Raw genomic sequence first — 23629 nt, 5'->3', positions numbered from 1 at the left:
TCGTCAGTGTTTTTTTTTTCCTTTACGCACCATGGACTTTTTAAAACTCCTATGCTGTCATTTAAATGGTGTAACCCATTTGACATTGCATCACAATAATATTCCCACTAATTGCTCAAATTGCTTTTTGTTACTTGGTGTAGGTCACCCACAAGGAGACAGGGGAGGTGATGGTGATGAAGGAGTTAATTCGCTTTGACGATGAGACACAGAGAACATTCCTCAAAGAGGTGAGTGGAGATGAATGTTCCCAGATGTTTCATCTTTCAGAAGCATCAAATTCTCTCCCTACACACCCTCAGATGTCAGGTTGTAGAACTACTAGTAATTTATACAAGCCACTGCTTTTGAACAGAACTCAGTAAAGCAAATGCTTGATGGTTTTGTCTGCTTGAGGTAATCATTCCTGATCAAAAAGTTTCTGCAGAAGACTGGGATATAAGTGAATAACAAATGAAAAAACTTAAAATTACCTGAAATTGGAGTAATAAGTATTTTCTCCCCAAAATAATGTATTCAAATAAGTAATTTCACTTCCCACACAATATTTCTCAGCAACCCTTACATTAGGTTTTTTAAGGATCTCAAACAATTACATTATCACTTAAATCTAGATATCCATACTTAATCAGTGATTACACTGTGTTGTCTCTTAAAAGATTATATGTGACGATCAGCTTTTTCTTACTGACCAAACAGAGGTTTAATTATAGCATGTCACTTTGTGCTTTCAAATAACAAGCCAGCATTGCAGAATCAGAGAAGTGGCAACGGCGCTGGTTGTTAGAGTGCCGTGTTACACTTCCTGCTGACCTTCTGCTCCGGTTTGATCATATCTAGTCAACAGTATCTGTATAGGAGTTCCTCTTTAATTATGCTTGTTTATGTGTGTGGCTTTAGCTTTATTATTAGGTTGGTGCGGCACTAAGCTCCTGCTTTGTAATTGGTTCATCTGGCAGAGTAAAAAGATTGGCTGTAAAGCAAACCCCAACCACAGTTGTGTGTGCTTATTACTCCAGCGTGCTGTTTGCTTCTAGGTGGCCCAAGTCTTTGCATTACTGAGTCTCTTTTCTTTTTTTCTTTTAGATGTTTTTGTGGCCTTTATTTTGAAAGTGGCTAGACAGGAAACTTGTTAATACACTCAGTTAATAGTGAAAAGGCCTGGATTCAAACCTGTGCCACCTGCATGAGGGCAACGACCTCCGTTTACTCATCTGACTGAGCTTTCCGGGGCCCTGCATTACTGAGTTTCCTATAATCTTATACAGTACAGAAGGAAAACTATTTAGGTGGAATAATGGCATTTTCCACCCTCAAAACAACCCCACTTTGTTCTTGTAGCACTTGAAATCATTACACGATCTTTTACAGTACATAAAGTCACTAAAGTGCATATAGTTAAACCAGCAGTGAGTCCGTTTGATCATCTTCACCTAGGAACTCTCAAAGATGTTGTGACAGTGTGTGAAAATGTCCACAGGTGAAGGTGATGCGCTGCCTGGAACACCCCAATGTCCTCAGGTTCATTGGAGTCCTCTACAAGGACAAGAGACTCAACTTCATTGCAGAATACATCAAAGGAGGAACACTAAGGGAAATCATCAAGAAAATGGTAAACCGGGCCTTACTATGTAATTTTCTTGTTAGTTAGTAGTAATGGTTTTGCATGATATCAGGTGGAGTACTTGTACTTTGACGATGTTTTTTTTTCTTTTGCAGGACGGTAACTATCCCTGGAACCAGCGGGTCAGTTTTGCTAAGGACATAGCAGCTGGGATGGTGAGTACAAAGATCTGACAGTGTGTGTGACTTCAGCATCAGCAGACAAAATGCTCCCCGTTGTCCCGACTACTGTCTCCCTCTCGTGGTCACGAGGCGTAACACTCAATTGTGTCCTATTTGTCATTCAGACGTATCTACACTCCATGAACATAATCCACCGAGACCTGAACTCACACAACTGTCTAGTAAGAGAGGTGAGAAATTATATGTTTACTAATAAACTAAATTAACTGAACTCCCATTTTGCTTCTGAATGTGTTTATGGAGATATATCTTTGCTTGTAAAGTATGATTTTGTAACGAAGATCACTTCATATGACAAGATAGGAGAGCTTTTTTAGCTCTAGTTGTTTACAGCAAAAGCATTAATCTTACCCTATCCAGACAGAGAAAGCTTGGTAAACATGAAAATAAAGAGCTTGATGCTGTTTCAGAGTTTAAATGTGGCAGCCTAATACTGATGTTTTATGACATATATGGTCATTCAGGACAACACAGTGGTGGTGGCAGACTTCGGTCTAGCTCGGCTCATGGTGGAGGATAAGCTTGAGGGAAAGCTGACGGAGGGAAAACTATCCGGTCTGAAGAAGCCTGACCGCAGGAAGAGGTACACTGTGGTGGGAAACCCTTACTGGATGGCTCCTGAAATGATCCATGGTACGATATGCAAGCATGCTTAGTAAAAAAAAAAAAAAAACAGAATCATGTCATTTGTCTAGCGTATTCTAAAAATAAACAGCCTAACTTTGTTGTCTGTCCTCCTCAGGGAAAAGCTATGATGAAAGAGTTGACATCTTTTCCTTTGGAATCATGCTCTGCGAGGTAAGCGACTGCTCAACCTCCATGAACTAAAAACTGATTTAGTTTTGTCAATAAATCCCCCAAATAACCTGCAAGTCTTTTTAGTTTAAAAAAGTTCAGTTTTTTAGTTGCATTCTGTATTCAGCATTTTCAAATCCCCTGGAGTCAAATACCTCTCCAGTGTTTGAGCGTATTTTTTAGCTTGACTCCCAATCAGCAGGATACCAGGGTGGACCAGCATATCAGTAAAGTGTGTGCTGGGTTCTGGTCTGCAAACGTGAACGCAGCCTTGAGATTTGAACCACGTGTTTGCTGAAGTGTCTCAAACAGATGCTCTGAAAAGAACAAGAGCACCATGCAGATGTAAAGAGATTTGACGGATCAATTTTACTAGTCTGCTAAGTGGTTGAACGCTCACCCTCAGTCCCGCTGTGCTGCTCCCGCTGTACTGCGGTCCAGTCCAAAATAATAAGCTATTTTTCCTCCAAAAGACATGCTTAAAAGAAATTTGTGGTCCACCACAGCCTCTAGGACAGCCGAATGCTACGTCTTGTTGCACGCTTGTCCCCGGGAATAATAACTGTAACGTGTGGTACCAGCACACTGAGGGTAACCACGCTGTTTCTGGCAATGGGAAGGAGTCAGTCGCCTCGGTTTAGCGGTTATACACACCCAATTTCTCCAGAATTAAAAGTCCAGTTGTAATTTTGACTCATCATTTCCATATATTCTTCATCTATAATGTGTGATAACCTTCCATTTCTGACAGCTTTTTCTGCAATTCACCAAGTTCTGCTCATGTTAAATACAATATTCATTTCATTTTATTAGGGAAAAAATCTCACTCAGCCAAAATTCAGCATTTCTGAAACTGGAATGTACTTTCCAACTGCCCGACGGAGCTGAAGGCTTGGGGCCCCGGCCTCATATCATCCTCATAATTTGGGCTCAACAGTTCAGTTTATTTACTCAGACGCTCCAAAGCATGACTTCCCCAGATGTACGCTATTATCCAGCGACTATAGCCGGCGATTAGAGGGAGCAGAAAATCAAAGTCGTCCTCATGTAGCTGCTAAAAGGAAGACAAGCCGTAGTTGTGGTCTATTGGAAATAACCAGCTTCAGCTTGAAGGGTTTATTGGTTTTCAGGAGGAGGGGTGACGGGGGCTTCCATCTACAAATCTAACTCTTTCTCTCTCATTTACTCTTTTTATTCCCTCTTCAGATCATTGGGCGAGTGAATGCTGACCCAGACTACCTCCCCAGAGCGACCGACTTCGGACTGAACGTTTCTGGTTTCCTGGAGCACTACTGTCCCCCTGACTGCCCCCCCGCCTTCTTCCCCGTGGCTGCTGTGTGCTGTGACCTTGATGCAGACAGAAGGTCAGACAACCCCAACAGATTCACATTTACAAGCCTCATATTTTTTTTTAATGGCTTATTATTGTTGTCAATAGTTGTCCTTTGATCAAATTCAGCCATTGTGCTACTCTGAACTTTTATTTGTTTTACTTAAAACCATTTGTGATCTCAAAGATAATGCTGAAAAAGAGCTATAAATGTCTAATATAAACAGAAAGAAAATCTCATGTACTTTTTTTTTATATTTAGACCTGCTTTCTCCAAACTGGAGGAATGGCTGGAGAATCTAAAGATGCACTTGGACATCGGTCTGCCCCTCATGTCTGAACTGGACCAGCTATACAAGGTCTTCTGGGAGTACAACAAAATCAAACACCCCGAGAACGGCTTGCATACCCACCCCGAGCAGCCGGAGTAGAGCTGAGAACCACGGGAGGAGTGGCGTCCACACCGGGGAGGGGTGGCAAACACCCTACTCAAGTGGCGCGCCGTGGCAGGAGGACTCGTGTAAATGTCCCTCCAGGTTTGAGGCAGATAATACAGGCTCAGGCTGAATGAACAGACTCAGGGGAAACGTGTGGATCTGAGGAGCCACTTGTGGGAGACGCACATACAGAATCAGCTCTGCTGAGGTGGAATCTGTCATATGCAATCAGACACAACTTTCAAATCATGACTCTTGAATCATGTAGATTTCAACACAAGTGGTCACATCAGTAAACCATACTCACTATACTTATACTGTATAGTGTCTAAATGAACATAAAAAAGTAAACAAAACAACAACAAAAAAAGATATATCCAACCCTCGGCTGCCCCACTCTGGGTCTCTGCAGAGTACATCGTGCAGTTTGTGTTTGCAGGTGTTGCTGTGTGTGTGTGTGTGTGTGTGTGTGTGTGTTTGGTTTGGCTTTTGGTTTAAAACTCAAAACTGAACTATTCAAAAATGCAAAGAATACCCCGTCTGTTGTCTGTGACACGACGTTTTAGATGCACTCGTATGAATGAAACAAAACCTTTCAAGCTTTAATTCCCCCACTGAAGAGCGCATGACTGTAAATAATGCTGGCAGATCCTGGCTCACTGCGTCCCCCTGACCATGTCCGGTCATAAACCACTAATCTACTCGTGGCGCTATTTATCGGCCCTATTTATTGTGTAGCACTGACTTTACATTAAAGGTACGCGTGTTTTGCATAAATTTGGTACATTGTCCCTCAGTTTTAAGAGCTGTAAGCGTATCTCATTCCCTTTTACATTCGAACATACAGCAGGGTACATAACCAGTAACATTGTAAATGTTTTAAATATTGTAAATGTAGAGACATATTTTATATACATATGCTACATTGCCATATTTTTAGTGGCTGGCAAGTTGAAAGGACGGAGAGTAAAGGTTGGATTGCAGTTTAAAAGGCACAGCCAGAAGTTGTTTTTTTTGTTTTGTTTTTTTCCTTTTCATTCTGTCCTGTCACCTCTTTTGAGAAGTCCAAACCTTTTAAAATTAAAAAATATGAAGACTTGTGGCCCTGTAAAGCATTTCCCAATTTCAGGCCGAACTCAGTAGACATTAAATTATGTCATTTCCCTTAATCTAAAAGACATGTCTCACCATTTAACTGGTAGCCACTGAGTTTTCAGGTCCGTGCCAGATTTGTGCAGGAATGAAGTTCAGCTCATCCAAATCGATAAAAAAGGATTCACTGCTCTTAAACTGAAATAAAATCTGTAAAGATTGTAGATGAATCAAGTTAAATTAAGAGAAGGGGGGTTAAACTACCTGTTACACTTTCATACACTTGATCTACAGCTTATGATTCACTGTAGTGATTTCCCTAACCGCAGTGCTGGATCTACTTGATCATACTGGATCACTTAATCACTTCAAACTATGAGAGTGGGGTTAATTACTCACTTCAACTCAACACAATCAATATCAAAATCAATCAACTCAAAAATAATGTGATATACTTAAGGCAATCAACCTGTCATTGATAATTCACTCTTTTCTCATGTACTGTACAGAAGTGAAGGTGTTACAATATCATCCAGTTCTGCCTCATCCAGTCAGCTCCTCCTGAGGATGACCCCCCGTTTGTTTACACACAAAAGCTAAACTGTAAATATGTCTGTATATACGTGTGTCCTTACATCTGTCTGCGTGCTTTAGGTAAACATGTCCATTCTTCAGAAACAATCTTTAACACCGACAGATTTCTCTCCTGCACCTTCTAACCTAAGATTTCTCCTTTTTATCCCGTTTTTCTCTCTAATTCCTGCTGTTGTTTCCACAAGCTGCATGATGCACAAGCTAGATCTCTTTGGCTTCTACTCCAAGCTGTTTTTGCTTCTGGATATTGTAGGTTTTTTTTATTTATTTTTTTTAAATAAGAAAACAAACTATGAAAGACAAAAAAAAAGAAAGTGAAGCTGACAAGAAAAATGAGGAAGAAGAAACAAAACACCATCTCTTTTTCTATATTTACCCTCTGATATCTTTTTTTTATAACATTTGAGTACTTTTATTTGCACTATATGGCTGGTTGAGGCCATGTTTGTTGGGTTTTGTTTTTTCTCTCTTGGGCTACTTGTGATAAAGAAATGAATTATGTCAGTTCAGGTTGTTATATGAATGCAAGCCACTGATGGAGCCTTTCAACTGTAAACAAAAAAAAGGGTTGTGAGGATTTCATCCTCTCAATTGCAAACAAGGTTATATGATGACTGATGATGGCTCATCAGATCTTTTTGCGCAAGTCGACTTTAAGTAGAAGTATTTATCAACTAGCATAGACAAAAAATTCATTTTCAAGATGTAAAGAGGGTGAGTTAAATAACGTGTGAAAGACTACAGTTCCTGGCGTTTGCTGTTGAGAGGATGTGATGTCTCAGCTCTGCCTGCTGCCTAAAGACTGGTCCTTTGTGAATGATGGTCTGTGTTGTTTCTGACTGCTTGATTACATACGTGAAGCCCACAGCGGCTGCAAACACTGCTGGTCTTGCTGATAGTAGAGCACTTACCTAAACTGGCCTCCCTCACCTCTTCCTCGTCACACTCTTTTGGCTCAGGGCCGTGATCTTTCTGGAGCTTTCTTCACGATTCAGTTTATTCAACAGCTTATACGGCACTCACCTGGTTACACTGGAAGACCATGTAAACTTATGTCACTGTGCAGGCTACTAATACAAACACATGTCTCTTAAACAAGCCCCTTTTTGGTTGACGTGTTCGTCTGTGGGCATGCACCATGCACAAGTGGCTTTGCCGAGTCTCCTACTTCCATTCCCGTCTGAATCATGTTGCGCATGTTAAACGTGTCAGTGTGGACTTCTTGATGATCAGTGAGAATGATGCCGCAGCACTTCTTTGCAAAGGATCTTTACCTCTGAACAATGCTGTGCCTTTGTTGTAAGCTAGCCTTGCCAACGACTCGAAAACATGAACTGACTTTCTTTTTAATGTATCATAAGTGCAAGCCTGATTCAAGTGGATTGAGTATCATAGCAGAAACCGTGTTGTATAAGATTTCATCTTGTTCTGTATCATATTTATATTTTCCAGATCTCCATTGTCAGTTTTGATATTTTAATATTATATTCCTTTTATTGGTCTTATTTAATTTTTTTTTTTATTGTTTTATTTTTTACACAAGCTGTGAAAACTATTCTGCACTTTAATTCTGAACATGAACATTAAAACTCTGAGGAGGCGACTGTTTTTGTTTTCTTCTGTCACAGCTAAAAATAAAACTGTTGCTCCTTAAACAAGCCAGAGGCTCCGAGTGTAATTATTCTGCTTTAAAATGAAGAGTTTATACTTTCATCATTCATCTCTTCCCACTACAGTAACAAATAAAAGTGCAGATGTGACATATCTGGTAATGTAAACGAGATCACTCATCTTTCCAAAAAATATGTGGCATACTTTTAAGTGGCTAAATTAGTTCTTGTTCCTGCTAATAACAAACATGCCAGTAGATGTCGCTGTCTATCTCTGTTCATCTTTACAGGGAAACAAATGGGTAAGAATCTCATTGTGATAAAATGTAAAAGAAACGAACGCTGCTAATCTTACTGCTTTGACAATATGTACACACATTTGTCACACTGAATATTTACTTATAATTACTGCATAATATCAGAGGTAGACGCTTTTTATTTATTTTAAGAAAAGTAAATGGGTTTCACTCTTGCAGAAGAAATGGTCTGGCTGCAGCTAAATAACTATTTAATTATTTGATTTTTATAGATAAAGCATTATTGGTAAGCCAGGCAAACTGGTGATTTAAAGTTATCCAGAGGTGTGATCATGTGTGGGTGTTTGTCTATATGTGGCACCTGCGATGGGCTGGTGAATTGTCCATGGTATACCCCTGCCTTTTCCCTGAAGAGAACAGGAAGAAGCGGATTTAAATAATAGATGGATGGAGTATTACTGTTAAACACAATATTTCTCTTCAAAATAAATCATAATCAGAGAAGTTAACTAAATGCACTTACATTTTTAAAAAAGTCATCTAAAATGTAACTGAGAGCATGTGCATGTTTTTTTTAGAAAGTGTTTCACTCTGAAAGCACAACAGTGAGGATGTTATCTGACATTTTAGGACCATTTTGTTATGTGCTGCATTTAGGACAGTCAGTGCTTTAGAAGATTCATATAAATCCATTTGGTTTCAGTGGAGCACTGACCTTGGACATGAGTATTTCTGGTGAAATGTTGTACCATTAAAATTAAAATTATGCAATGGAAATATTATGTTGCATTTCAGCTGGTTTATAAGTTCAGGACATGAGGTTTTGTGGTAATGATCTTGAGGATAAATCATCCTTAAAGACATTTAAATCCTGAGTGAGTGAGCCAAATAAATTCTTTCCTTGAATAGAAGTTTCATGGCAGGCAAGTTGTGAGTAATGCAATAATCATAACCATCCAGAACACTCTCTCTCTCTCTCTCTCTCTCTCTCTCTCTCTCTCTCTCTCTCTCTCTCTCTCTCTCTCTCTCTCTCTCTCTCTCTCTCTCTCTCATATATATATATATATATATATATATATATATATATGTATGTATGTATGTATGTATGTATGTATGTATGTATGTATGTATGTATGTATGTATGTATGTATGTATGTATGTATGTATGTATGTATGTATGTATGTATGTATGTATGTATATATATATATATATTTATATATATATATATATATATATATATATATATATATATATATATATATATATGTATGTATGTATGTATGTATGTATGTATGTATATATATATATATATATATAATTGTTTTGAATTCACTACTATCACTTTCAGAGGAATTATTTGTGACGTTGTTTCTTCTTTTTTTTCATTTTCAGGGTTTTTAATTGTTATTATTTCATAATGTGTATAATAACAATGTGTATAAAATAATATAAAGCAGTTGTGTTGACACTAAAAAGCTGCAGACCTACTTATTTCACGAGCATCAGTAAGGAAGCCAATAGAGAATCAGATTGATAAGCAGAGCTCATCTTACCGATACCCATCCCTACTCAACATCACCTACTATCATAGCTGAAAAGGAGGGAACATGTTAACATGTTAACTCAACCAGGGGCGAAAATCCTGGGGGGGACAGGGGGGACAAGTCCCCCCCATTAGTAAAGCTGTCCCCCCCTAGAATAATTTGAGACAGAATTAATAATTTTGGAACAATGCAGTAGTATTTAGTAGTGATGCACCAAAATGAAAATTTGTGGCCGAAACCGAAATCGAAAATAATAATAAATAGTAAAATTACAACTCATTACACTTAAAACAAGAGTCATCACCAGAAAAATAACTTGTTACTTGACAATTTTCACCTGTTTCAAGTAAATTTTCACTTGAAATAAGTAGAAAAATCTGCCAGTGTGACAAGATTTATCTTATAAGCAAAACAATCTTGTTCCACTGGCAGATTTTTCTACTTATTTTAAGTGAAAATCTACTTGAAACAGGTGAAAATTGTTGTTTTTTTTCCAGTGATGAGTCTTGTTTTAAGTGTAATGAGATTTTATTAGACTAAAAATGAGACATTTTAACTAGAAATAAGACAAATATTCTTGTTAAGATTGTGGGTTCTTGCAGTGTATTATGTCAGATGTGCTGTATTATTGCCACCTTCCACCTAATACCATTGTTTTGTATTACTCTAAGAAAGGTCTTCTGACTGTTTGCGAGATAGAGTTGAAAATGTCAAAATGCTGTATTAAAGGAAGGCTAAAACTTTTATTCCTTGTCCCCTCCTGGATTGATTCTCTAAAATTTTACTGTTTATTGTCCCCCCCAACTATGAAACGGGATTTTCGCCCCTGAACTCAACCAAACCTTGAATACACGCTCAGTAAATACACGACCTCCCTAATAGCAGCATTTTATGTGACTTTTGAGGTGCTGCGTCCCTCCAGCTGCACGTCAGTCCTCTCATCGCGTCCACGTGTGATTGTTTTCATTCCGCCGCTGCAGCGGCTGGCGAGTCGTGACGTCACCGTCCTGCCGGGGAGAAGAGGGCGGATAAGGCTGATTTATGGTCCCGCGTTACACCAATGCAGTATGGTGCGCGTCGCCGCGTACCCTACGCCGTAGGTTCTGCGTCGATTTAACGCCGCACCATAATTCAGGCTACAGTCGTCGGTTTGAAACCGCGGCGGAGACGAGCGTGCGTGGAGCTGCTGCTGCCGCAAGAGTAACTCTGCTGCATGGTTAGACAGGTCTGTCCTCTGCATATCGCTACTTACAGACGACGTTTTTGCTGCCTGCCTCGCCATTCACGTTTGGAGACGGAACTCGGACTAACCAGAGGAGAGCGGGGTCGCAGCGGTCTGCGCTAATTGAAACTTTCAGATGGAAAATTCGTCCGGCAACAACCGGTTTCGGTCCGCAATGTTCAACCACGGTGAGTGTCTTGTGTTTGCGTTTGGTTTTGGACTACTCTGGAGATGCTCGTCTGTTTCTTATAATTTGACCCACATTGGTGCTCTTTTTTATGCGATAAAGCGCTCAGCCACCACATTTCACTGCAGGTTATTTTATTCGGGTTTATAAGCCTACGAAGACAGATGCAGTGTATTTTACTTTATTTATTTATTTTTTATTTTTTGCATAAATGGTGCAGAGTACTGACACTCACACAGCACAGCGGGTACGCTTCGTCCCTTTAAACGAAAATATGTGAAAAGCCTGGCAGCCTGAGCTCCACACGGGACACTATAACAACACACTGTAATTCTGCAGCTATGCAAGAGTGGTATGATTATGAAAGACGGGCCGTTCTCTACTATTCCTGGACCAAAAACATAAAACTGGGTATACTGATAATCTAAAGGCTGCAAACGGACGGAGAACCACCGACTTATGTTTTGAACCAGGTCTGAACAACAAACCCATCTTACTGTTTGATTTTTATCTCTACATCACATGTGGTTTAATCTGTCAATAAGCTTATGTTCACTTGAGCCAAAGATAGACTCCCTTCCTTATGTTTTTTCCTGTTTAGCTATATAGTGCATTAAGGCACTCATCAAAAGTCTGTATATTTTAATTTATTTTTTGTATCATTATAAGCAATGCACAATATTAGTGGACTATACTTCTTATCTTTCCACAGTATGTCCCTGTACATATCTCAAAAGTGTTAGCAATCAATTTGTGCAAAAAGAGCAGTTTCCCAGGTAGTCTGCTGAGTGGGGTCAATTAAGGCTGAATGCCATCACCTACTGTAGGGTTGTGTTCTGGCATCAATTCACCAAAAGTGGCCCAGCCATGGTCCACTAATGGTCGCCAGATTTGGCAGTGTTTTTTGGTGTATGGCAATGGCCCAATTTACACCAAGAATGAACTGCTTCAGCCAGATTCTAGTCAACTGTGAACTATGTGTGGTGAATTGAGTTGTGGCCATTTTAATTTGTGTGATGGTGTAATGTCAGCCCTGTGGTAGAGGGGTGGTGTCTCCAGTGAGGATGAAACTATAAATGGTCCTAGCAGGTTGCTGAAGGCTGTTTACATTGGAAATCTATTGAAAGGATAACACATTTTGTTGGGCTTTTCCTTTCATTGGATTTTTCTCCATGGATAGAAATGCTGAAGTAATGCATTAGTCAGGTGTTGTTAAGTAAACCAGTCAAAATTAAATTAGAATTTCTTTCATTGCATAAAAGTTTGGTTAAGCCCTGCCTGCACTCTTGGGCCATCTCTTCAATTTTTTTAATTTAAGGAATAACCAGAGCTTCTTTATATAAGTTATTATTTAGAATGCATTAATTTATTTATGGCATACTCGTTGGTATTTATGTTACTAACCTGATAATCATAAACTCACACCATTTGGACCGGTTACGCTGGAAAAATTGCATACCCTTTTGCTTCAGAGGAAGTTCTTCAGCGGTTTGAACGTGCACACACTCGCACACAAAAAACAGACATCTTTTTAAAAAATCATCTGGTCCGTACTAGGTCTTAAAATGAGGTAGATACATCTTGGATAACTAACAACTTGTGACATTTCAAACAGTCAGTGTTAGTAAAACTAGGCCAAAATGCAACATGTCTTAAAAAAAAACGAATTACATACCATGAACAATTTCCTGAACCACCTTTAACAGCAGTAACAAGTTCTATTGTTCAAAATGTTCAGGTTTTTCCTGTTGCATGACGTAACCTCAACCTAATGGTTTGTAAAGTGTGTTAGCTAGTTACTGCGGCTGCAAAACAAGCCCTTAATATGAAACTTCCACCACCATGCTTCACAGTTTGTATGAGGTGTTTTTTGGGGATGCTGTATGTTGTTATGGACAGACATACACTGTATGTCCACTCTGGTCTGTCTAACAAACATTGTTCCAGAAATCTTGTCATCTGTTCTGATGCTGGGTTTTTTTTTTGTATATATTTAAGATGACTTGTTTCATTTAGGCAGCACATTTAGGCTTGGTGGTTAGCACTGTTGCCTCACAGCAAGAAGGTCCCCGGTTAGACTCCCATTTCTGTGTGGAGTTTGCATGTTCTCCCCGTGCTTGCGTGGGTTCTCTCCAGGTACTCCGGCTTCCTCCCACAGTCCAAAAACATGCGTAGTAGGTTAATTGATTATTCTAAATTGCCCGTAGGTGTGAATGTGAATATGTCTGGTTGTGTGTGTATATATGTGGCCCTGTGATGGACTGGCGACCTGTCCAGGGTGAACCCCTGCCTCTCGCCTGAAATGAGCTGGGATAGACTCCAGCAGACCCCCGTGACCCTGCAAAGGATAAATCGGGTATAGATAATGGATGAATGGATGGATGTTTCTTTTAGAGAGGAGAGACTCTCCAAGTAAACTCCAAATAAGCCGTTCTTATGCAACCTTCCTCTTAGCTGTAATATTGTGAATTGTAATAATTAACATATTACCTGAGGCTAGAAGAGTTTCAGATGTAGCTGTTGTGTTGTTTGAAGTTTCACTGAGTAGTTTGCAGTCTGATGTTGGGGTAAACTTGCTAAAAAAATATCCCTTTCAGACTGTCCCAACTTCTGAATTTATATTAGTCCTCACTCTTTACTTAGTTTTTCACATGCTGTTTTGTATTTTGTCTTACTTTTTTAAAAATACATAAAGATGCAGTGTACGTCTAGGGTTGTGTTTACCTGGGTTCGAAATCTAGAAAGGACCATCACGAGGGTGTACAGTACTTTCTTTTTCCCCATGACATTTCTGAATGAAGTACATGTACATATGTAAATGTAGTTGCTTATTTATATTATTGATAGTAATTTGGCCAGAAAACAAAAACAATTCTTTATTGGAGAATGTGAAACTTTTTTTTTTTTTTTTTTTTTTAATCCTTGTTGCAGAAAATGAAAGTGAATGCCCAAGGACTCTTGGTCCTTGGTCCTTTAGCATCTCTGTTAAATATTTTTTGTGGAGCTCCCTCAAATTTGACATCATGATGATAAGTTTAAATGTTAGCCTTTCCATGTCTGACTTGTTACACATGCCTGTTTCCCCTCACTTGAAAATGCACGTTTATGTAGTGCAACTTAAATTGTCAACTCGTAAAATTTTGTGAAAAGGACTTTGTAAAATGTCATATTTAATTTCTCCAGTAGTTAAGCATTTATCTTAACTCACTTGTGAACTGGATGTAGAGCGTACTGCATTATTAGCAGTCTATATCAGATGTAACAAATGGAGCATTAACCCTGCACATCAGTGTGCACAAGTAAGAACTGTGTGAGTGTAAATAGCTTCTGCAGGGCAGTGAGTGGTGGGGATGGGTGGCACAGGCTGCAGTGGTTAACATTCCTCAGGAAAAGCCCTGTGGAGAGATGCTACCAACCTCGCTGATGTCTGTGGTTGCACCGACAGCATCACTGGTGGAGCTTCTCAGCATTTAGGTCAATACAGCAACCACAAGGAAAATCAGCATGTCAGAGGAGGAGTAGACATCATGATATAAGAGGAGGAATTTAACATTGATCACCCCTCCTGTTTTTGTGTAAGATATTTCCATTCCTAAATCTGCAGATATTTTCTGAGAGGTGTGGTTGTGGAAGTCTAATGTATTTCCTCCTTTATTGGTTTTGTCAACACTACACAAGAGTCTGGTTTGTATGTTGTCCTGCCAGAGTAATTTCTGCATCTGGAGTGAACCGTACTGATGCTAAAGCAGTTTTAAAAAGCATCAGCAACAACATGCATGCTCATACATTATATATTCTCTCCTTACACAGAGGGCTAAAACCCTTTAACATTGCTACTGTTCCTGAAGTAGATTTTGGGAGAGGCTGTTATAATATTAAAGTTGTTTGGCCCATGTCACGGCACAGTCAGCTCTACGAGATCATATCATAGGCAGTGATGGTCCTGATTTTAAAGCTGGGAATCAATATTTGTAAGGCTGCCAGTAAGTTTCTAAGGACAGGCTGCTTAGAGTAAATACATTTTGTTTTTCCTCCTGAAAGGAGCTCTCCAGTGTTAAAACAACCTTCGATCTATTATTAGCCGGCTAGAGGTGTAAACATTTGTTAGGAACCTGAGTTTTGAATGAGTATAGAATATGTGTTTGCAATAAAATGGCAATGAATGTTAGGACTTGGGGCAATGGAGCTATGTCAGTATAACTAAGGAGGATAGTTCAGGCCCTCTGCTTCTAACACATGCCTATTTTCTCATAAAGCTATAAACTGATCCAGTTCTATGGAAACAGATGTTCTACAGAGACCAAGCGTTTCAAAAGTGGCATACCTTCAGATTAATGCCTATTTTATTGCCAAATGCCTGCTTTATTAATTTTCCCCTGAAAACCTAATAGTATCCCCTTCACCAGCTCTTTTGAGGGATACTTGGATACTTTCACTTCTTCACTTCAACTTTATCACAACCATATGTTTAAAGACTTAAAATCTAATGGGATTTTGATTAAAAATGTGTTAATTATTTGCTGTGTGTATTTCATTGACGTATTTATAGGCACTTTGTTAGAATTATTAGAAACCTTAGCAAAAATGTGTTGTAGAATGTGGTGCTCAAGAAAGCTTTTTTTTCCAATTAGTTTGATTTGCCAGTCATATTGGGAAATAATATATTTTAACATTGTTAAATGAAAGAGTAGTTTGTCTTTTGAAGCATTTCTGAAGCACTAAATCAAAAAGCTCTGAGGGCAATTTGAAAAAAAATGTGGTCAAATGTTTTGTGGCACTCTAAGCTTTCACTTTCTCGGAAACAGACCAATCAATCAATGGATTAATGTACATGTCAAATACATGTTTTTGTTTGTTGCTTTTTCTGTTTGTTTGTTTAGCTCCCATATATTTAACCCACATGTTGACAACATTGTGTTTATGTTCCTTTTGCATGTCCCTCGGCTTTGCTGGACGTGAATTTTGGAATAATTGCTTGGGCTGTTCAATCACCCTCTGCGGATCAATCACCCTCCTCTCACAGATGACGAGGTAAGTCTTTTTTAATCCTGCAGTTAAAGTCGAAATAGTTCACATGTGAGGACGGCCTCTGTTTTCATGATCTACCACAACGACGTTGTGGTTTGTTGTTGTCAGTGCATTTTATTCCTTCTGGCTGTTGCTGTTCAGAAGGGTTTTGTGCAGTTTGTGCACCATGTTTAAGGATGAGTGGTTTTAAAAAAACAGAAGAAGGTGCTCAGGGGCGCCGTCAGGAATTTTGGGCCCTACGAAAACAAAAAATCACATTGGACCCACCCGCGCAGCTGCTGTCACCACATCTCCAGGACCTAAATGACCTATTAAAAGCTTTTACATAATTCTGACCTTAAAGGCTTACAACAGTCTTGCTTCTTGTAGCTCAATACTACCAGTACAATACTTGTATGTGCTGCCAGTCAGTTGTACATGAAACATGTCTGCATACAGAATGCAATTCACTATTTGATGCAAGATTAAAAAAACTTCATTAAAAATGTGCTAAAGGCCATCTTTTACAGTCTAAATGTGATTTTTTTTTTTTTTTTTTTTTTTTTTTTTTTTTTTTTTTTTTTTATTGGAAAATAGCAAAATGTAAAATTCTCTTAACATTAATAAAATACTTGAAAACAGTTTTTTAAATATACATGAACTTTTCAATCAAAATAAATTAAGATCATCATCTCTCTGATGATCAAAATATCAAAGTCTGTATAAATGCCACTGGCGGTGGACAATCAATATGGATGGTTACTTTCTGGTCAATGAGGATATTTAACTTGTACCGTCAAAATCAAGTAAGAACAGAAATGAAATGAAAAGAGATTGTTCATTTTATTACTACATGGGAAAAAAAAAAATCTTACCAATTGGAATAGTCCTAACGTTTCTCCCCTATACGGCGCCCTTTGGTGGTCCTGATTGACTAGTGTTGAAATCCAGCCTGTGAATTTTGTACTAGCATGTGTGTCGGATCCTTTTGTGCTTCAGGGTTTGACTTGGCACCTCAGAAATATTTGCTTGTGAATAAGTGTGCCATAAAGAGATTTTCTTGTTTTCTTCCAAAGGGACATCTGAGGATTTGCTCTATGCAAGAGCCTTCTTTTAGTTTAATGCAAATGATTATATTTTGGTGTCATTCTTAAGCAGAGCCAGAGGCGCGTTGTTTTAGTGATGGTGATTCTCTGTTGTCACCTCTCTGATAGCTATAGAGCTGTCACCTTACCGTCAAGTCATCTCCCCTCCTCTTAACTCCTGTTTTCTATGTCACTGTCTGTCTACAAACTGAGACCTAGCAGCTGTGTTTGGCCTAACCGAGAGGAGATGATATTGGGGTATATTTGTTTTTAAGCCCAAACAGTTCTCAGACTGGTGAGGAAGACTGAGTCTGTTTGGGTGTGACAAACCCTTATTCCTTCCTCAGCAACATTCCAAGCCTGTGTGACAAAGCTCTATTATATGATGACAGAGGGAACACCTTGTCAGGAAACTTTCAGCATCTGCTGCACTGGTAAACTCTGGTGGTTGCATTTTCTTCCACCCCCTGTTTGGTTATATATATATATATGTTTTATTAAGCATAATGTATATTCCTCTAGATTGCCATCTCTAGGTCGAAAATGACATAAATAAAGTGCTCCACCCACACCCGTGGCTGTAAACGCACGACACTCGGGTGTGGTGGAGCAGAAAGGTGACTGTGGTCTTCTTTTGTTAGCCTAAAAATGCCATGTTATTTTACACATGTGTTCACCCACACACGCACAAAGAAACAATGACGTTACTTTTCATGGGCAGTGGCAGAGGAGGATGGTTGTCTCTCTCGGGAGAGCGCTTCTCCACATACACACATACAGATCCACTATGGTACATTCCTCTGTGGCTTTTACTCAACTAGCCATTAGCTTTTTGTGCTTTTGCAGCCAAAGTGAAGGCAGTCTATACTTGGACTTTATTAGCCCATTAGCTTGCTAGCCTCTGGAGCGGATGCCGGTTTCCCCTTTCCTCCTCTTCCCTCATAGCTGTGTCTGCTTTTCTCATTTGCTGTCACTGCCACAATGTGCATGCTCATTCACTTGCAAACTGGTAAGACAGACTCTGGATAATACAGCACCACACCCGTTGATCCGCTGATAGACATTTCTTTGTTGAAGAAACACATAGAGTACATATTTTCGTAAGCAAAGCATAACAAGTAATTACGCTAAAAGAATGACAAATGATGGGTGTGAGTTGTGATGTTGTAACACTTAGTTATAGTCAGTAAACTTCCTTCTTCAACTCCTCAAAATGGCTGGGAAGCGTCACAGACTCCAGCAGGCTTGCAACTTTTGATTCCTCTTCTCACACAACTGGAGTCATGTTATCATGGGTCATGTTACCTTAGTCAACATAAATTATCAAATGTTAACATCACACTTGCCTGCGCATTAATTCTGTAATACGTGACATCATTGTAATGCGTATGCATGTCAATAACAGCGCCACCTTGTGTGAGCGCCTTGATAGAGGTGGCATTTCACTGATTAGTGAAACCTGAATCATCCCTCTGTGTAACTCTGCACCAGGTTAAGTATGTGGGTGCTATTTCCTGAGCATGCAGTGAGACTGGCTGTATGATGACACAGTGATGATGCATACATGGTTTTGGTCTGTGGTTTTAGCTTTGACAGGCGTCCCTCTGGGCTTTTGGAGTTTGACGCAAGGGCAAACAATCGCGTTAGGGAGCGGCCATGCAACACTGTCCTTACAGTGGCCTTGTATGCAATGAAGAGATGATGAGAGATGTTGTTTAAAGAGTGATATGTTGTTAGAATCACACGCCAGAATGCATTTAGTCTACTTTTGTGTGAGAGGTTGTTTTTTTTCTCCAAATGAAGAGAAGCTGTACAACATCTCTCCCATTGTGGTCAATGCAGGCTAAAAGTGCTGCCTTATTGTTGTGCAATGTTTCCTTATTTAATAGAATAGGGTTTGATCTTTGTAATGTTGTGAAACATTTCTTTTTGAGAAAACCATACAGTATGGTTAGACCAATACCATCTGGTTGGCTTTTATGTGGGAAAACGCAAGGCTGTTCAGAAAAATTATAATGTCCCAGTGGGTTAACCAATAACCAATCATTGTCTGTCTTATGATACAACATTTAAGTACATTTATTCATACAACAGACACATTAAAACAAGGATTGACATGTATATTCTCAGTCACATCATGAACTTTGCATCTGAAGTCCCATAAGACTGTGTGGTGTCAAAGCTACCACTCATCTATCAGCTTGCCGTGTAAATGTACATGTTGTGTTATTGTTTGTGTATGCATGTCTTTTTCTAATATGTAAAAAAGTCAAAGATAGGAGAAACATGATAAATTGTATTTGAGGTCAAAGGTTAATCCATCCATCTGTTATCTATACCCACTTAATCCAATGAAGGGTCATGGGGGTGTTCTTTAGCCTATGCCAGCTCTTTGGGTGAAAAGCAGGGATTCATCCTGGACTGAGGGAGGATGCTAGAGTACCTATATAAATCTCATGCAGCCACAGGGAGAACATGCAAACTCCACACGGAGACCACTTCTGGGATTTGAACCAAGAACCACCAAGCCACTATGCTAATTAATCCTAATATTAATTTGAGGGTATTTTTTGCACATCCCTTATCATTGGTGCAAAGTTTGAAATGATCAAAACAACATCAACACATGCTGTCATTGAATGACTGAGTTCATGTTTGATTTATGTCACCAAAATCCCAATCACAATATCTGCTTGAGGACTCGCTATGATTAGTCCTAAAAATTACTAACTGTCTTTGCTTTTCCCCTGACATCCTAACCTCCTGTGCTTACCACTTCCTTCCTGTCCCTGCTGGACAGGGTCCCCATACCCTCAAACATGGCTTACATCTTAATCTTTGCAGATGTCCCACATCTGCCTCAGCTAGGATTCTAGCTTCAATGCTCAGTGCTCTGCAGAGATTTTGGTAAAAGGGTGACCTTAAACATTCCTCGCTTCATAGAAGTGGCCTCTGCCAATCCCCTCATTGCTATAAATAATCTCAGCCCAGTTCCCATGGCCCCCACCGAGATCCAGGCACTCATAAAGTAATGTGGGATATGCTACACCAGAGAGAGTGAAACCCTTTTCTGATATCTGAAGGATGATGAGCAGTCTGGACGAAACTGAGGCAGGTGTTAGGACAGCTGCAGTTGTTGTTGTTGTTGTAGTGGTTAAACTACTATGATTTAAGGGGAAGTAAAGGATCTTTTGGTCTAAAAATATGTTTTGCTGTTGGTCAGTTGTTGCATGCCTGAGATATTTGGAACTGTACATTTGCACAGGGAATAATAACCTTATTGATGACTGTTGCAGTACAATATTAATGGCCAATATCTGATAGATTCAAGATTCTTTATTGGCATTGTTCATATTTCATACGAAATTAAAGGCTTTTTGTTTTATACAATTGTTATATACAAAAAATAGATTGCATCACATAAATGCCATTCATTGTCTGTGGTCATTGCCTATGCAAAGTATCCGTGTAAGGGCATTATCAAATGAAAGTTGACTTTGTTCTGCTGTTTCATTGTATTTGACAAGGGACGTTTCTCCTTGAGTGAACCCCTTACTGCAATTAAGTAGGAGAAGCAATGCATCTGCACCCAATATCACTCCTGCTAAAATGGACTGTACCGGCAGTGTATAGATCAGACAGATGTTTGTTAGGATAGTCAGTGGCCTGGCCAGAGATTCAGGGTGTCCTGATGTAATCTGTGTGCTTCTGGGAGCAAAGTAACTGTTTACTCTAACTGTAAGCACTGTGGTGATGTGGTTGTGCATGGGCCAGATAACAACTAAGACGGTTTTAATATGGTATCATAACATAGTCAGAAGGACAAACACGGTTGTGACTGGGTATATTACATCTACAAGAAAGAAATTACACTATTTAAAAAAAAAAAGTTTTAGGGAATTCATTAATTTAATGCAAGTGGCACTTAAAGCTTTGCTAGTCATTATATTATTGAACCAGTTCATAATTATCCAACACTTATCAGCACTATTGAGTGCTGTCATTACAACTCTAAACGTATTAGTTACTGTTGGTGTTTTTGTTTGTTTTTTATAACTTTTTACTTGACATTTTCTAGTGTACTAAATGCTCTGCCAGACTATTCTTGCATGGGTGAGTGCAAGTGTCCACAGATACATTCAGAACATTTCCAGGGGGTGAACCTAAGAAAACCTTTACAACAGTCAACTTTCCAATGAACGTGCTCCCGTGCAAATCTTTGAATTTGCTTCAGTCTGACTTGAAAGAAAAGAGTAAAACACTTCTGGGTGCTGCTACCGTACAACAGGAGTAAGAGGAAATTCCAGGCAATCCAAAAGGAAGAGAAGCAGAGATGGTAGAGATCTTTAGGGGAGGGGAGGAATAATCTCTTTCAAACATACTGTATCTTGTAAAGAGCCATACAAGGGAAATATACGCTATACATAATTATATGCTATATAAGTGTGAAAAGTATTGAATCTCGGATGACTTTGACATAATGTGGGGAAAAGTAAATATTATGTGATACTTTGAAAAGCATGCAAACAAGGATGAAATAAGAGCGTGTTCACAGAAAAGTGCAGAGTGAGTTACGAGCCTAAGCACCAAATTTGCCAGGTTTAAATGAAAACACAGCTTATAAAAAAAGCTCGAAGTGGCTCACTGTGATGAAATCAGGCACTTCTTATGAGACCTCAGTTGGAAGAACTCTACAAAGCAAAGAAACCCATTTGGTCCGCTGTATACTTTCATTTGCACCATCAGCAGCAGACCAGCAGGTGCATACAGACAAAACAAATTCATACAGTTGATAATATCATATGTAAAGACGTGGATGTTTGTAAAACATAAAACGAGGCAGCATGCAGGGGCACGATGAGAGATGGAGACTGGAGTTAAGGGAATGTTGCTGAATCTGAGATTAGAGTAACAGTTTAGTCAGCCAGTAAGGTATTTAATCAGTCATCGTTGTAGTTTTGGTGGCCCTTTTTAAAACTGATTTAATTTTCTAAGCATCCAGACTAACTTAAAAAAGACAGCCTAACTGCAGCAGATTGGCACATTGCAAAAAAGTAACTTCTCCCTCAGTGCTGGCCAACTGTCAGAAATTAAACCCAAATGTATTCAGAGGAGACTGAGGCCAGCTGTATTTTTACTGTGCAAAGATTTTTTTTCTTCCACAAATCACTTTTGACTTCTGTGCGTAAGAGAGCACATGTGTGAATTTATCTGCATCATTCCACAGCCAGCCTTTTTGAAACCAGACACTGAAGCCATAACCACAGCACTGACTCTCAGCAATTCAGTAAATATTTACAGCTCTTTGAGGCATTTTATAAGTAGCTTTCGGAGTCCTGCATATCCCCATCAGTCACTTTTTTTTTTTTTTATTGCTATAGATTCAGATTTGGTAATTTATTAATTAAATTACCTGTGAATTTCACCCGGTGCACATTTACACATGTATCAAACTCAATGAAAGTTTTTGGTGATCCTATCTGTTCCCTCTACATGGCGATGGACATGATTAAAAATGTATTTTATCTTTCCATTTACTACTGCATTTGCTTCAAATACTTTGTGAATGGTCAGTATTAAGACTGGTTTTGAAAGTCTGGACCTGAGAGTTGTGATTCAGTTCAGATACAGACATGGACAAATCGGTTGGTGCCTTTCAAAAAAAAAAAATGTAAATAAATAAAGGTCACTGAAATAATTGAAACTGAGAAAAGTAATGGTTACATTTTACTTAATCATTTTTTTATTAATGAAAATCAGACAATTGTCGTTCAACAAAATAATTCAAAAGAACAAACTAATGAAACTGGCCTTGACAAGGGAGCTGGTACACTCAGTTTGATATTCTGTTGCACAGCCTTTTGAAGCAAGTGACTGTGACTCTTAATGAGACTTCTGGCACCTGCAGACAGCAATAATGCACGGGCTGATCTCAACTGAGCAGTAGACCGTGGTCACCGTGGGTAACGAGTCAGACAAAAATATGCATAATGATACACTATAGTGTCAAAAGTACAGTATTCGCTCACCTGCCTTGACTCGCATATGAACTTAAGTGACATCCCATTCCTAATCCATAGGGTTCAATATGACGCCGGTCCACCCTTTGCAGCTATAACAGTTTCAACTCATCTGGGAAGGGGGTCCAAAAGGTTTTAGGAGTGGGTTTATGGGAATTTTGTACCATTCTTCCAGAAGCGCTTTGTGAGGTCACGCACTGATGTTGGACCAGAAGGCCTGGCTTGGAGTCTCAACTATAATTCATCCCAAAAGTGTGTCGGGTTGAGGTCAGGACTCTGCAGGCCAGTCGAGTTCATCCACACCAGACTCTGTCATCCATGTCTTTATGGACCTTGCTTTTGTGTCATCTTGGATGAGGAATGGGCCAGCTCCAAACTGTTCCCACTAAGTTGGAAGCATGGAATTGTCCAAAATGTCTTGGACTGCTGAAGCATTCAGGTTTACGTGGCCTACCACTTCGTGGCTGAGTTGCTGTCGTTCCCAAACACTTCCACGTTGATAAAATACAGCTGACTGGAATATTTAGGAGCAAGGAAATTTCATAACTGGATTTGTTGCATAGGTGGCATCCAATCACAGTTCCATGCTGGATCACTGACTACGTTTACATGCAGTCAAAATTCGGGTTATTGCTAATATTC

The 23629-nt window shown here is 39.3% G+C and overlaps 1 protein-coding gene across 4 annotated transcripts in view; it reads left to right on the top strand.

The window, feature by feature from the left end:
• The window catches only part of limk1a (LIM domain kinase 1a), a 63447-nt gene extending 55735 nt beyond the window's left edge, over window positions 1–7712 (top strand). For all 4 annotated transcript variants that reach the window (XM_061719322.1, XM_061719323.1, XM_061719324.1 and 1 more), the window contains 8 exons: window positions 144–230; window positions 1481–1612; window positions 1720–1779; window positions 1911–1976; window positions 2271–2439; window positions 2549–2604; window positions 3808–3965; window positions 4194–7712. In XM_061719322.1, coding sequence (XP_061575306.1) covers window positions 144–230; window positions 1481–1612; window positions 1720–1779; window positions 1911–1976; window positions 2271–2439; window positions 2549–2604; window positions 3808–3965; window positions 4194–4362 — 897 coding nt within the window. In that variant the 3' untranslated portion in view covers window positions 4363–7712. The remainder of the gene's footprint in view (window positions 1–143; window positions 231–1480; window positions 1613–1719; window positions 1780–1910; window positions 1977–2270; window positions 2440–2548; window positions 2605–3807; window positions 3966–4193) is intronic.
• The last annotated feature ends 15917 nt before the right edge of the window (window positions 7713–23629 follow it).

This window comes from Cololabis saira, chromosome 4, assembly GCF_033807715.1.
Source record: "Cololabis saira isolate AMF1-May2022 chromosome 4, fColSai1.1, whole genome shotgun sequence".
Taxonomy (NCBI): Eukaryota; Metazoa; Chordata; class Actinopteri; order Beloniformes; family Belonidae; genus Cololabis; species Cololabis saira.
The sequence above is the reverse complement of the archived record's forward strand: the minus strand, read 5'-3'. Positions and strand labels throughout refer to the sequence as shown.